The sequence below is a fragment of the Petaurus breviceps genome, unplaced genomic scaffold, assembly GCF_028583685.1.
Source record: "Petaurus breviceps papuanus isolate PSGF00001 unplaced genomic scaffold, PetGlider_PUasm1.0 171, whole genome shotgun sequence".
Classification (NCBI taxonomy): domain Eukaryota; kingdom Metazoa; phylum Chordata; class Mammalia; order Diprotodontia; family Petauridae; genus Petaurus; species Petaurus breviceps.
Genome location: NW_027185754.1, coordinates 7,661,089 through 7,677,639, shown reverse-complemented (window position 1 = coordinate 7,677,639; position 16,551 = coordinate 7,661,089). Strand labels below are relative to the sequence as shown.

The following is a 16,551-nucleotide window of genomic DNA, read 5'->3' as shown; positions in this document are numbered from 1 at the left end:
ATTCAGACTCCACAGTTCTTTCTCTGGATATGGATAGCATTTCCCATCCTGAGTCTTTTGAAACTGACTTAGATCATTGCATTGCTGAGAAGAGCTAAGTCTATCATCGTACAATGTGACTGTTACTGTGTACAATGTTCTCCTGGTTCTGCTCATTTTACTCAGCATCAGTTCAAATAATCCTTTCCAAGTTTTTCTGAAGTCCACCTGCTCAATCATTTCTTACAGCACAATAGTATTCCGTTACATTTAGATATCACAACTTGTTCAGCCATTCCCCAAATGATGGACATCCCCTCAATTTCCATTTTTTGCCACCACAAAAAGAGCTGCTATAAATATTTTTGTACTTGTGGCCCTTTTCCCTTTTTATTGATCTTTTTGGGATACAGACCTAGCAGTGGTATTGCTGGATCGAAGGGTATGCAGTTTTATGAGCCCTTTGGGTATAGCTCCAAATTGCTCTCCAGAACGGGTGGATCACTTCACAACTCCACCAACAGTGAATGCATTAGTGTTTTTCTCACATCTTCTCCAACATTTATCATTTTCCTGTTCTGTCATGTTAGTCAATCTGATAGGTGTGATGTGGTACCTCAAAGTTGTTTTAATTTGCATTTCTCTAATCAACAATGATTTAGAGCATTTTTTTACATACCTATAGATAGCTTTAATTTCTTGATCTGAAAACTGCTTGTTCATATCCTTTGACCATTTACCAACTAGGGAATGACTTATATTCTTATAAATTTGACTCAGTTCTCTATATATTTTAGAAATTAGACCTTTATCAGAGGTACTGGCTATAAAAAATGTTTCTCAGCTTTCTACTTCCCTTCTGATCTTGGGTGTATTGGTTTTCTTGGTACAAACCCTTTTAAATTTAATGTAATCAAAATTATCGATTCTGCACAAAACTCATTATCACAACATTGCTTTTACTGTGTGCATTGCTCTAGGCCTGCTCATTTCATTTTGCATCAGTTCATATAAGTCTTCCCAAGTTTTTCTGAAAGCATCTGCTTCATCATTTCTTACAAAAGAATAGTATGCCATCACATTCATATACCATAACTAGTTCAATCATTGCATAATTGAGAGTATCCCCTCAGTTTTCAATTCTTTGCCACCACAAAAAGACCCACCATAAATATGGTACATATGGTCAAGTCCTTTTCTACTTTCATCTCTATGGGGTAGAGTCTTAGTAGTGTTATTATTGAGTCAAAAGGTATGTAGCACAAGTAGCTTTTTGGGCAGTTCCAAATTGTTTTCAGAATGGTTGGACCAATGCACAGCTCCTTCAACAATGTGTTAGGGTACCTGTTTTCCACATCTAGTCAAATGTTTGTGACTTTCCATTTTTGTTATCTTAGCCAATTTGATAAATGTAAAGTGGTACCTCAGAGTTTTTCTTAGCTGCATTTCCCCCCCTAATTACTAGTGATTTAGAGCATTTAAAAAATATAGCTAATGATAGCTCTGATTTCTTCCTCTGAAAATGGTCTATTTATATCTTTTGACCATTATTAATTAGAGAGTGGCTCTAATTCTTTTAAATTTGATTCAGTTACCTACATATTTGTCAGAAAAATGCTGCAAAGATTTCTCCCAGTTTTCTGTTTTCTTCTAATTTTAGCGGCTTTGGTGTTATTTGTTCCAAAAACTTTTAAATTTATATAATCAAAATTATCCATTTTACCTATCATGAACTTCTCTATCTCTTGTTTGGTCATGGACTCTTCTCTTCCCCATCCATAGATCTGAGAGGTAATTTCTTCCCTGCTCCACTAATATGATTATATTTGCTCGATATTATAAGCAAATGAATAAATCATAAACCTATTTTAAGTTTCTCTTGGTATGTGGTGTGAATGTTGGTCAATGACTAGCTTTTGCCAGATTACTTTTCCGTTTTCCCAAAAGTTTTTGTCAGATAGTGGGAGTTTTTGTCCCAATAGCTCAGCTGGGTTTATCAAACATTATGTTACTGTGTTCATCTGTTTCTCTATTATTTACTGTATGCTAAATCTGTTCCACTGACCAACCTCTCTATTTCTTATCCAGTGCCAATTTATTTTGATGATTTCAGCTTTGTAGTGTAGTTTGAGTATAGTACTATTAGGCCCCCTTTCCTCCCAATTTTTATTTTCTATTGGATTCTTTGACCTTTTCATTGACGTTTGTGACTTTTTATTCCTTTAGAAGAATTTTGTTATTTTTCTAGCTCTGATTGGTATGTCACTGTACAAGTAAATTAATTTAGGTAGTACTGTCATTTTTGTTATACCAGCTTGGTCTGGGAAAATTCATACTTATTCATAAATTCATATTTATTCAATTACTTAGATCTGTCTTTATTTCTGTGAAGGTTTTGTAATTATATTCATGTTATTCCTGTGGGTATCCAGACTTCCAAGTATTTGATACCGTCTGTAGTTATTTTAAATGTAATTTCTTTAATTCTTTTAGTTGGATTTTGTTGGCAATATACAGAAATGCTGATGATTTGTGTGTGAATAATCCTGACTCCTTACATGGAACTTGAATTCTTTCTTTCTTGCTACTTGTATTACTTGCTTCTGAACCTTGAAGTTCATGATTTGGGCTTTAATATTCCTAGGAATTTTCATTTTGGGGTTTCTTTCAAGAGGTGACTGGTAGATTTTTTTTTTATTTCTGCAGTGTCCTCTGGACTTAAAGATATCCAGGCAGTTTTCATTTAAATTTTCTTGAAATATGCTGTATAAGTTCTTTTTGTTTATGGTTTCCAGGTAATTCAATGATGCCTTTTTTTTTTTTTTTGGTAAAGCAATTGGGGTTAAGTAACTTGCCCAAGGTTACATGGCCAGTTTTTGTGTGTGGGTATTAAGCATCTGAGGCCAGAACAGATCCCGGATCCTCCTGAGTCCAGGGCCTCCTGACTCTGGGGCCAGCACTCTCCAATGATTCTTAAATTCTCTTCAATTTATTTTCTAGGTCAGCTGTTCTTCCTATGAGATATTTCAGTTTCTTCTATTTTTTTTCAGCCTTTTGACTTTAGTATTTTCTGATGTTTCCTGGAGTCAATAGCTTCTGATTGTTCAATTCTAAATTTTAAGGAATGATTTTTTAAAGCAATATTTTGTACCTCTTTTATCATTTGTCCACTTCAAATTCTTAAGAAGGTATTTTCCATAGCAATGTTTTGTGTCCCTTTTACCATTTAACCAATTCTAATTTTTAGGTAGTAATTTCCTTCAGTAATATTTTGTACCTCTTTTGTAAAGCTGCTAATTCTCTTTTCATAACTTTCTTTTATAGCTCTCATTTCTTTTCAAATTTCTTCTCTACCACTTTTATTTAGTTTTAAAAATCATTGTTCTTTTTTCCTTTTTCTTTTTTCCCCCTCTTTATCTTTTCTAAGAATTCTTGTTAGGCTTGGGTCCAAGCTTCCCTGGCATCATAGTAGCTCTTCATAGTTTGGTTCTTTTTTGTTTACTCATTCTTTCAAGTCTACTTCTTGACTTTGGACTTTATGTTAGTGTTTGGCTCTGTTCACTTTTATGGAAGGATGTCAGGCCTAAGCATCTCTCTTTTTAAGTCCTTTTGATATTCTCAAACCTCAGACCAGTAGCCTCCAAGTCTGCAGTACTTACAAGGTGATGTGATTTTGGCAGTTTTATTCACTGCCTTCCTCGTATGAGCTCTGTTAGTTCCTGACCCACGTTTGGGTCTGTTGGATTGTGTGTGGTTGAGTTTCCAGAAACTAGTGTTAGCCCACTAGGAAGTTCTGCAGGTTCAGAGTAACTAAACTGCTTGACTCCCCTTTGGTATTGGTTTCCTGACCTGGTTATTCCACTGGGGCTAAAAAGTAGAGCTGACTCTCTGTTCTACTCCTAGGCTCAGAGCCACAAAGCTAAACATTTGGAACTTGTTCCTTGCTCCATATATAGCTAAGACCTTTTTTGCTCATGACTCCTTCTTTCTGCCCTGGAACTGTGGCCTGGAGCTGGGTAAGAGGCAACAAAGTTACCTGTGCACAAGTTCCTGATTCAGGGGTCCCCTATGAGCTCTTTCTTCCCTGATGTTTCCCGTCCTGCTATTCAGTCTTAGCCCCTTTGTTGCCTTTAATGCTAGAATGCCCCTTGTAACTGCCACTGCTGCATTCCTGGCCAGTCCCTGCCCCAGTGTCCTCAGAGCTCTTTATTTTCTTAAGTTGCTCTGGGTGGGAAAAATTACTGTGACTTTTTCTTGGCTTTCCCATGTGGTGTTTCTAGGTGGTTGTGGAGGTGTGCTGGGCGAGCTAGACAAAAATAATGACTTTCACTTTGTCATCTTGACTGCCCCTTTCAACATACATTATCTTATTTGATCCTCACAAAATTTCTATGAGATAGATATTAATATCCCCATATTACAGATTTGGAAATTGAAGCAGAGAGAAGGTAACTTGCTCAAGGTCATCCAGCTAATAAATTGACTGAGGTAGAATGTGAACTCAGGTCTTCCCAACTCCAAGTGCAAAGCTCAATTCGTTGTACCTCCTAGCTGACAAAAAGATCAAAATCATTATCAAAATAAAAGAATAAGAATTTGAAGATGACAGGGAATTCACATGATATAGTAAAAAAGAGCACTTGCTCTAGGGACAGAAGATTTGGGGGCTCAAATAACACTTTTGATACTTCCTGTCTTAATCAATTAATCTCCAAGGCCTCAGTTTCCTTATTTCTAAGATGAAGTTGCTAAACTAGATGTCATCTGAAGTCTCTTACAATTCTGCATCTATGAAATGGCCTGTAATTAAGCCAACAAGATTCTGACCTATTTTAATAAGCTGGTGACACCAAAAAACAACAACAACTATCAAATAGGTGGAAAAAGTCACAGATCTAAAAAGGCAGCTGAGAAAAAAGCAGTAATTTTTGATTATTGATTTTTCTATTTCTACAAAATATTTGTGAGCATAATTTATATCCGGGCAATTTAAATCAAAGGCATGAAGGTTCAAGAGGGGAACAGGTACTTTTTTACTACCATTCTACTGAACTCCATATCTTTACAATCACATGATAAACTAAAGTATATAGGGAATACAAGATACTAATCTGCTTCTTTGCTGACTATAAAAAAGCTTATGATTTGGCGGAATAAAACATTGCCTTAAGGTTCTCCAACAAAGTGTATCTCCCATGCATATATCATAACTTCATAAGATTTCTCAAAATTTCTAACAGAAATAACTTTGATAATTATGACTATCAAAGCAAAAGTATATCAAGCAAAGCATAAATCAAAAAGACATACACTTGCCAAATGTATTTATCATGACATTGTGCATACTGAGCATAAAGAGATTGCTTAGAAATAATGAGGTTCCCCCAGATCCTACTATTTGAGAATGACATTATACTGGTTTCATCAAGTCCTAGAACACTCCAAAGGATACTTAAAAGTCACAATCACTTCAAAAGTTAGGCTTAAGTATCCTGACTATGAAACTAGGGAAAACCAAATGTATGAAGAATGCTTGTTGTATAGACTGGAAGTAAAAACTTGCAGTCTCCCCCAACACCTCTGCAAAACTCTCCAGCACGTCTTAAACTGTACTGAAATGTAACTGGGAAATGTTTAACAAAAGAAACAAAAATACAACATACATAATGTTAATTTGTGGTTTTCTAGTTAATAGGCAGCCCACAGGCATCCTTTCTATTTGAGTTTAAAATCACTGATCTAGACTGTGATATAAGGTTGGACAAACAACCCACAGATCTAGTACATCACACATGCATGTGTGTGTATACATACATATATTTGATATATACACACATATACATATATACATACATATACAGACACACATACACAAATAAATGAAAACTTAGACCACTGATGTGCAAAGACAAAGACTGGGGCCCTGAATTGAACAAGATAATGACAGTGGGTTAAGATTAATTATGGGAAATTAGGAAGTGCTTTTAATAAGCTTGAGCCTTTCACTGAAACAGAGGCCTATTAGATATTATATATCTGCAGTTCAAGGAAGACTGCTAAAGATTTAAAGTCACAAGTAACTAAATAGGCAATTTAAACTGAGTGGTATATATGAATAGAATGCGATATATTAAAAACTGCTCAACAATTAGCTATACCACTACTATTTCTGTACCCTAAAGAAATCAATGAAAGAGGAAAAGGACCTTTATGTACATAAATATTTAGAGCAGTTTTTTAGTAGTAACCCAAAATTGGGAACTAAGGGTGTACCTACTATTGAAGATGGCTAAACAAATAGTGGTATATAAATGTAATAGAATACATTATATTCCCATAAGAAATGACAAAATGGACAGTTTGGGGAAATTGGGAAGATCTCTATGAACTATTACAGAGCAAAATGAGTAGCATTAGTAGAACCATCTATACAAGTATAACAATGCCACATAGAAAAAACGATGGAAGAATCTAGAACTTTCATTAACTCAATGACAAACCACAAATATGTCCTGCCAGAGAAATGATGAACTTAACAAAGAGAGACATACATACATTTTTAGACATGGCCAACGTGGGAATTTGTTTGGACAGATTATGCAATTATGTATTGAGGGATTCATTTATTATTTCCTCAGTCGGGGAAGGGAGTAATGGGAGGGACAGATTAATAAAAAAAGAGACAAGTTACTGAAAAAAAATTATGAGTAGCAGTGTCATTAAAGATACCACATTTTGAGAAGCTCTGCACCAAAAAAACAAGCCCACCCAACATATTAATACTATTATAATGCTTATTTTTGTAACAAATATCTACACAGATTACACTATTTTTATCTTTAAAATTTGTTTACATAGTAATAAAATTGGAATGAATTTTATTAAAATGGAAAAAAAAGAATTGCTCAAAGGAAGCAGTTTAAAGGGAGTCATCAGATGAATGACTGAAAAGGAAATGATTTGTTCAAGTAACAAGAGGAAATTAATGTTGGCATGCGTGTAATACAAGAGACCAGAAGACAGTTCCACAGAAATTAGATGCACTCTATGTGGAAGACTTATGAGAAGATATGGACCTGAGTCACATAGGATAAGACACTGACAAGGGCTATTATCATTTAATAAAGAAGCTTAATTGACTTAAGGAGACAAAAAGATGTGGAATACAGAAACTGTGATCTATATGGCTGGCGAGAGAACCCATGTTAATGAAGGCACAGTTCCATCTAAGTATTAATGCTTTGCACTCCGCTATCCCCTCTCAGGGGACATCGGAATTCTAGCATATCACTCGGATGTCCCCTCTCAGGGGACATTGCAGTTTATTAGTGATTACGGGGAACTGAGTTATTTCAACGCAACTTTTTGAGACATGCATGTTTCCCTGAAGTTTTATCTTAAATGGCACAAGAAATTAAATCAAAATGTCATAAAATTACTAAGATATATACAAGAAATGTCAGCGGGTTTTGTGTTGGACGAGAACATGAGATGCGTGCTCACGACAGTCCGAGCACTTTGCGACGCCACTTGAAAAGAGCGATAAGGGGAGTTTGTAGAAGAAAGGTCGGTTTTCGAACATAGCGCGCACTGTATAGTGAGATATACAATTACAAATAAACAAGTCTACATTTGGAGGAAAAGATTTTCAAAGCTGAGCTCATTTTGGTTTGAAGCTTCGAGCAGTGCACATAGATCTAACGAGTGAGAAAATCGGAAAAAGTGATTCTTTTCTTAGTGAATAAATTGTTTGGTGAAAGCTATTTTGGTAAATATCATCTTGTCAGTTAATAATAACAATTAGAAATTTTCAACCCAGGCATTTATTCATATTTTTTATTAGAACAATGGCAAAGCATCCAACCACGAATGAGTCTCATGACACAAGTAGTAGTGAAGATGAGCTCCAGATAGACCTCTATACAGACACGTTAGAAAGAATAACTGTAGAACAAAACGACAGTAGTGAGTGATATCGTTCAACCTAGAAGGTGACGAATTGTTCGCATAGATAGAGAAAGCGATAATAGTAGTACAGAAGAAAACACACGGTAACATGACAACGTATCGTCAAGTGAAGAGTAGAAAGATGTTACCGAATCGGACGTTCCTCCAGCCACGATAAATTTTGATTTACATGTAGAAATAGCCAGACCACAAGTCCCGAGTAACATAAAAGAGCCCATAGACTATTTCACATTATATTTTACTGAAGAATTAGTAGACAGCATAATAAAAGAGACAAACAATTATGCCAAAGAAGAAATTGGAAAGAAACAGCTTTCCCGAAAGTCAACTTGGCACAAGTGGTATTCCAGGATGATTCTGCTACATTTATTCAAGAAATTATTAGAAAGAGTTCCTGATGCAAAAGGATACCACATGTTCACCAACAGGTACTATACCAGCATCCTTTTAGCGGAAGAACTGCTAAAGATGAATTGTCATCTCACTGGCATTATAAAGATAAATCGAAAAGGCGTACTGACACAAATAAAAAAAACAAAATTTTCAACCAATAAAACAGTTGCATACAGAAAGAATAATACTACGTTTCTTGCGTGGAAAGATAAAAGAATTATCACCATGCTCACCAATTATTATAACACAAATCTACAATCTACCCAGAGAACATTACACGGTGGACATATCGTAACAGTCAGTAAGCCTGAAATGGTGTTAGAATATACGGCAAATATGGGTGGTGTGGATCGTGCGGATCAATACGCTTCGACGTATTGTTTCCTCCGTAAATCGCTCAAATGGTGGAGGAAGTTATTTTTGGGGGGGTTGGAAATGTGTGTGATAAACTCATACATAATGCATCGCATCGAAAAACAAACAAGTAATGAAATGCCAATGACACACCACAAGTTTGTCAAGACACTCATTGACCAATTAAAGGGCGATTTTTGTGTATCGAGAACGCGTCCATCCACATCTTCTGCGGACAATAGATTAAACAATAAACTACATATTCCCGATGTGGGACAAAGAAAACGGGACTGCATTGTGTGTTCTAACAGGAAAACACCTGGTGGCAGGCGTCAAACCACTTATTACTGTCAAACATGCACTAATCAGCCTGCAATGCATATTGGGGAGTGTTTCAAAACTTATCATACTGTACAAAATTATAAACAATAAAATATTGTTTTTTTGCAAATATACATTCCTCGATGTGACCCAATTCATTTAAGTCCAATATCATTATAATAAGTTACTTGGTTCCAAAATTATACTAAATAATATGAGGGTCTGTAAATGCACGTTTCTGCCACAAAGTAGCATCGAGTAGCTGGTACCCAATGTCCAGAATGGTTCGGAGTGCAAAGGGTTAAAATATAAAATTGTCCATCTTTGTGTACAAATCAATAAAAAAGCCCCAAGAATGTATATGAAAAACAACTTTCTTATACCCTGTCTATATTATAAAAAATAAAATATAATTAATGGCAAAAAATTAAAATGTAGTAAAAGAAAGGACACCAAAAAGAGAATGAGACAACCCCACTAAAAAAAGAGAAAAATGATAAACAGAAATTTTAGAAGGTTACAATAGTCTTGTTTATACTTGGCATTTGTAAAGAGTACTGAGGAACAAAAAATGCAATTTATTACATTATTCCTCCAAAATGTTTGTCAATAGATGTATTAAGCTTACCACTCAAAATGTCCATTATGTAGTGCATGTTGTTATCTGGTCTAAATTCTTAATCATAAATTAAATGTTGCCTTCCTCAAAAAGTGTATTGTAAAGATAAGTCATGTCCTCAAAAATGTACTTTTTAGGTCAACTCTAAGTCTAGATTCTCAAATAAGTTATGCTATAATTACTGTGAGGGTAAAATATCATGTAAAAAGGTTTTGAAAAGTTACAGGAGCTACAGAAATATATTGCAGTGGTGTTATCTAAAAGAGTGAAAAAACTTGCAAAAGAAATGGTTAAATTGTAGTAAAGTTAACCCAAGTATGAATGCAGCTAGTGACATGACAACACTGAATTTAGTGTAGCTACTATAATTCAGTTTAATAAGCCTTTATTAAATACTTGCTATATGCTAGTAACCCCCATCCTACCAAAAAAAAAAAATCAAACAGTTCCTGATCTCAAGAAGTTTGCACTCTAATGGAAGGAGGGAAATATGAGCACAGATAAATACCAAATATACACAAAGTAAATACAAAGTAATTAGGAATGATAGGAAGAGACAATTTAACAAGTAGAGGGACCAGGAAAGCCTTTCTGTTGGAAGTGGCATTTGAACCTAGCTTTAAAGAGAACGAGGGATTCCAAGCAGCAAGGGTTAAGGAGGAAGAGCATTTTAAGCACAGGCAAGAGTCCGTGCCAGGGGTGAGTTACCTGTGGTCTCAAATAAAAGGATCTGTTCTGTGAAGTTTGGATTCAGTCAAAGGGCTGCAGTTGAGGACCCCAGAGAGCCAGGGATTCCTAATCCCTGGTCAGTGCAAAGGAATACAGGCAGGAAATGGAATATTATATAAAGGAAATAATTGAACATCGGCCAGTTCAGCTGGAATAGAAAGTGTGAGGGAGTGATGTAAAAATCAATTTGGAACAGAAATTCTTAACCTTTTTTGTGTTATGGACTTCTTTGGCAGTTTGGTGAAACCCACAGAATATTTATAAATGCATAAAATGAAATACTTATGAATACAAAAGAAAATGAAATAGTTATCAAAAATTTTTTAAGAAAACAAATAAATTCACAGATCCCCAGATTAACACTACCTGGTCTTGGGGCAGCTAGGTGGTGCAGTGAATAAAGCATTGGCCCTGGAGTCAGGAGGACCCGAGTTCAAATCCGGCCTCAGACACTTAACACAAAAAACTAGCCATGTGACCTTGGGCAAGTCACTTAACCCCAATTGCCCTCCAAAAAACAAAAAAAAAAAAAAAAGACTCTGGTCTAGAAAGATAGGCTGGAACCAAACTGTGAAGGGCTTAAAATATTGAACAGAAGAGATGCACCGAAGCTTGTGAGTAGGAGTGACCTAATGACAACTGTGCTTGAGAAATATCAATTTAATAACTGGGTACAAGATGGACTGGAGAAGGAAAAGACTAGAGACAGGGAGATTAATTAGGAGACTAGGGATCAGACTAGAATCTGTATCAAGAAGGGATGGATGTGAAAGATATTCAAGTAGAATTATTAAGTCTTGGCCACTGATTAGATGTGAGAATGGTAGGGGTAAGAAATTTTTCACCTAGGTAGATTAAAACAATAGTAAAAGTTCTAAGAAAAGGATAGAATTAAGAATGTTACAGTTTACGTTTTTTTGGTTTGAGCAGAACTCTGAAACATATTTGAAGTTCTCATATCCAGGATTTCTATCAATTCTATAAATGAAATCACTTCTTCCAGGTCTAATGTGCAATAGTAGGGTAGACATTTGCCTACTTTTACTCAAAATTTATTATACTTCAGGGGACCCATAATCATCACTATCAGTACTCCCCTCTTACAATGCATATCTTAGTCCTCCCATGTCTTCTCATCTTGTAGTATGATTCCTGTATAGATTCTGCCACAAATCCTTCATAGAGGATATATCCAAAATGCTAGTGACTTTTCAGCGTTCCAGGAATAGTTAATTATAGTACTTAGGCTATAACTGTTATCTTTCACTCTATCCTGACTTCTTCCATAAAAGTCCAACTCTGATTTCTCTTTATGGCATGGAGGCTACCCTGAGTTCTTAGGCTATGCTAGTTGAGCACTATATCTGGCAGCTTTTACAAAGCTGAAAAGGCTTCTAGAATGATCCTTGTGACAAGCTATATCTGTTAAAGACCAGCCCTACTATGTATGGAGAAACTCATCACCAGTAGGTTAGCCACTAGATGATGAAATATTCAGCTACGACAACCTATTAAAACAAAGAAAAAATACAAAAAGATCCTTAGTCCTATATGCCCCAATTTCACTTCATCAATGATTAAAAAAGGATAGAAAGTGTAAGTTTTAAGAAGATCGTCTAGAAATTTTAATTTGATTGTTTATATTCTAAATGGGAGACCCTCATCCAATGACCAAGGTATGTACATACTAGAACTAACCTACAACAATATTGATGTTCTTGCTAGAAAGGAAATCAGAAAACATAAAGAACTTGCAGCCAAATGGAAAATGCCTTAAAAGTTCTTTTTAATTTTTTCTTCAGTTTTTTTCAGTCATGTCCAACTGTTCATGACCTCATTTGGGGTTTCTTGGCCAAAATGCCAGAGTGGTTGCCATTTCCTTCTCCAGTGTGTCCCCATTTTACAGATGAGGAACTGAGGCAAAGTGACTTGCCCAGGGTCACACAAGTATTAAGTGTCTGAGGCTGGATTTAAACTCAGGGATGAGTCTTTCTGATTGAGCCCAGTACTCTATCCACTTTGACACCCAGCTACTTCAAAAGTTCTTAGGGAGAGGCAAATAAAGGAGTCATAGGATCATAGATGTAGAATTAAAAGGGACCTTAAAGGTCATCTAGTTCAATGACTTCAAGTTACAGATAAGGAGACAGACATAAGATATAGGGGTAGTTAGATGGTGCAAAGGATAGGGTACTGAGCCTAGAGACAGGAAGATCTAAGTTTAAATCTGGCTTCAGACACTTATAAGCTGTGTGACCCTGGACAAGTGACTCAACCCATTTGCCTTAGTTCCTCATTTGTAAAACGGGGACACTCTGAAGAAGGAAATGGTAAAGCACTCTGGTACCTTTGTCAAGAAAGAACTGGACACAAATGAACAAGAAAGAGATACAGATAAGGAGGCTCAGAGAAGTTAAGTGACTTACCAAAGGTCACAAAGATCATAAGTGTCCTAGGTGAGATTTGAACTTAGCTCCTTTAAATCTGGAATAAATTGCTCTTTCCTTTGAAGCAGAATTGGATCCATTATTCAACCAAAGGCAACAACACACATCATTTCCTAGAATGTGTGGTCATCTTGCTTTGCAGTACTCATGATAAAGAACTGTACATCCCCTTTGATCCAGAAATATCTATGATGATGGATAACTAAAAAAGGACGCCATGAAGATAACTTTGTAACATCTGTCCTAATGTGTTACAAAAGATGTAGTGATGGAGAGCTTTTACAGAGAACACAAAAAGATCCCTCAAACCAAGTCAGCAAAAACACTGATAATTTAAGGCAAAAGTTGGCACAGGGGAGTACAATGAAAAGCACATTGGAAAATGAGTTGCTGTTAAGGATAAAAATGCTCAAAGCTACTTAGAAGGCTCATAGCTATATTTATGACAACTTACTAAATGCAAGAGGCAGCTAGCTGGTACAATGAATAGAGTGTGGGGCTTGGAGTCAGGAAGGCGAGTTCAAATCCAGCCCCAGAAACTTTCTAGCTGTGTGACCTTAGGCAAGTCACATAATCTCTTTGCCACTTTATAGAAAGAAATGGCAAACCACTCAAGTATCTTTAAGGCTAAGAAAACTCCATTGACAGAGGTGTTCAGCATCACAAAGAGTATGACACAACTAAAATGACTGAACAACATTAAATGCAAGGAGTAAAAAAAAAGTTTTTTTTTGCTAGCGTTATCTTCTAATTTGTCCTCAAACCAGTAACAACCTAATGCCTCCAAGTAGGGAAATGATATAACCAAATTATGGTACATTACAGTGACAAACTACTAAATAGCTGTAAAAAGGAAAACTGTGTAGACTATGTCTATATATGGAAATGTATATGTGGAATAATTTAAAATGGAAGACAAGACTGACCACACAAGGAATATGTTTTATAATAGAAAAACCCTGAACTAGTAATCTAGTGAACTAGATTCTAATGTTCATGCTATCACTAATTAGTTATGTCACCTTGGGCAAACTACCTTACTCCTCTGGGCACCAGTTTCTTCAGCTCTAAAATGAGGGGATCTGACTAACTGATCTCAAAGGTTATTTTCAGTTCTATGATTTTTGTTCTTGTGGTATTACAAACAAACATTAAACACATATTGTAACTATTAAAAACATGGTGTGAAGTAGTTATGGCAAGAGTGGTGAATTTCATGTTCAGAAAACCTGGGTTTCAACTTCAGCTGTTATTATATTCATGACCCTGGGCAAATTACTTAAACTCTCTAGACCATTTTCTTCATTTGTAAATGACAGTACTGGACCGGATAAGACTTAGGTCTCTTCCATTCTAAATCTAACATCCTATGTAAATATATTAACAAATATTTGAAAAAAATCTGAAGTGTTGTGAAGTCTATTAACTAAAGTTTTGGGGATTTTCTTAGGGGGGGTATAACACTGCTTCATTTTATAATAAAAATTATATTTAAAATTTTCCTTCAGTCATACAAATTAAAACTTTTAGAAACAAAAATGGACCCAAATATTAAAGGTCACATTTTTAAAGGGGCTTCAATTGATCAAGACCTATAATTTTCTGAATGAAGAAATTAAACAGCTGAGGCATCTACAGAAAATCAGGAAACTTATTTAACCTATTTGTGAAATTGAAGACACAAAAAAATGAAATTAGGCTAGTGCCTACAGATGTGCAATTTGCAAACAAGTTTTCTACTTTGCAAGCTTTTAAAGACACTTACCTTTACTCTTCTCCTTTTCTTTTCCTTTTCTTCCCCTGGGACCTGCTTTTCTCCTTTCTTTCTCTTTTTTCTTTTTCTGTCTTTATGTTTCTCATGATCCGTTTTGTCATCAAAGAGGCTTGAATCATGTCCTGAGCTGCCTGTGGAGAGCTCTGTGACTTCGTTTCCTCCTACTTTCAGTACTAACTTCAAAGGTTTTTCCACATATTCTTAAAAAGAAAAAAAAGAATGAAACAAGATTAAAACTCCAAGCCTCTAAAGAATTAAAGCAGATACATTAAAAATATCATTTGGGGGGCACTGCTGCCATTCTTCTAGGCAGCAGTTTGATGGAATCTAAGGCTGATGCAGTCTGATATAAATATTAGGCTAATTTCTATATATATATATATATATATATCACAGGATACAGAGACCTAATTAAAATTATTTCATTAATAACATACAAAATGATCACTGAATCAAGGGCATGGCAATGAAAGGAATGTCTTTTCCAAACCTAAGTCTTCAACTACTCACTAATACCTTGATTTGTCTTTGAGGAAAGAAATAAATTCAGCACCAATTTACTAACACCAATAAAACCCGGTTATCATTTTTTAGATTATTCTACTAAATTAAAAAATATTCACTGAACTACAATAGTTACAGTAGCATAATGAGAAAGGCAAAGGGTTTTGAGCCAGAAGACCTGGGCTACAGGCCTTGCTCTACTGGTTGTATGAACAGGAATGGGCAAGTCACTTGACCTCTCAAGGGCCTCAGTTTTCTCTTCTGTAAAACAGGGATAACCGTACTTCTGAGACCTGCCTTGCAGGGTTGCTATGTTACAAAACATCATAGACACACGACCTGTAATTATTAGGATTACACCTGCCACATCCAGTCCCAGTCCCCAGAAACCCAAACCCACTCTTCTAGTTTCACGCCTTCCAAGTCCCCACCCATTCTCCCTCCACTCGGGCCCACATGGTCAGGTTCCCCCCCACCTCCTTCCTTCCCAAGGGCTAATCTTCTGACCTCAACTCCATTCAGTCCAACGTTTATTAGACAGCTTGTACAAGTTTGCTAGCATGGGAGGGTGGGTGGGGGTGGGGGCGGCAGCAGCCCCGGCTCTTTGGCTCTGGGGTGGGGGCGCCCCCAGCGCCCTCGCCGCCCCTCCCCCCGGGCCCTAAGCTCTCCTCCGCCCCGTCCTCGCTCTCACCCAACTTCAGTTCTATTCTTTTAGACAAGCGCTCCTTTAGCACCGACGAGAGGCCGGGCGCTGGGGACACCCGAGCAGAGGGAACCGGTCCTGCCCTCAGGGCGCTTCCAGTCCCTTTCCGCCGGTGCCTCCTCAGCCCCTCCGACGCCTCGGTCCCCGCAGCCCCCGGGTCTCCTCAGCCTCTTGGGGGGCCTCAGGTTCCCACCCCCGGCCCTCCTCGGTTTCCCGCCCGGCCCCTTCAGGGCCCGCGGCCACTGCCGGGCCGCTCACCCTCATAGAGGTGCTTGTCTGACTTGTGCTTCTTGTGCTTCTTGCCCATATCGGCCCGGGCCCCGGTGCCCGCCCCCCGCGCCAGGCCCAGGCCGCACCGCTTCCGGCCCGGGGAGCGAAGCCCCGGAGCCGGAGGGAACGAGGGAGGGACCGAGGGAGAGCGAGCGAAAGAGCGAGCGAGGGCGAGGCCAGAGTCCCGGAGGAGCCGGCGAGACGACGAGCGAGGAGGGCCGGCGAGCTGGGGCAGAGAGGGAGGGCCTGCCCGGCGCTCTGGGACTCGGGGCGTCGCGTCACATCGCCCTCTCGCGGCCGGAGGTCGCGCTGCGGCCTGCCCGTCAGCCCGTCAGACAAGCGGCCGCAGCTGGGTATGTGTGCGCAGAGAAAGGGAGGAGGATGCTTCCTTGGAAGGGGCAGCCCCAGCAGGCAGAAAAACTAAGGGAAAAAGAGGAGCCTGGAGAAAGATGGAAAGGGAAATGAGGGACTGAGATAAGGGGTCAGGGAG

The 16,551-nt window shown here is 37.7% G+C and overlaps 1 protein-coding gene across 2 annotated transcripts in view; it reads right to left on the bottom strand.

Moving 5' to 3' along the window:
• BRD7 (bromodomain containing 7) overlaps nt 1-16,292 on the bottom strand; it is a 45,574-nt gene extending 29,282 nt beyond the window's left edge. Inside the window, exons 1-2 of one of the 2 annotated variants that reach the window (XM_069082526.1) lie at nt 16,050-16,292; nt 14,576-14,784 (exon numbers count right to left, since the gene is read on the bottom strand). In XM_069082526.1, the coding sequence (XP_068938627.1) occupies nt 14,576-14,784; nt 16,050-16,098 (258 nt within the window). In that variant the 5' untranslated portion in view covers nt 16,099-16,292. The remainder of the gene's footprint in view (nt 1-14,575; nt 14,785-16,049) is intronic. The other variant, XM_069082527.1, reaches the window with a different exon arrangement.
• Between the last annotated feature and the right edge of the window lie 259 nt (nt 16,293-16,551).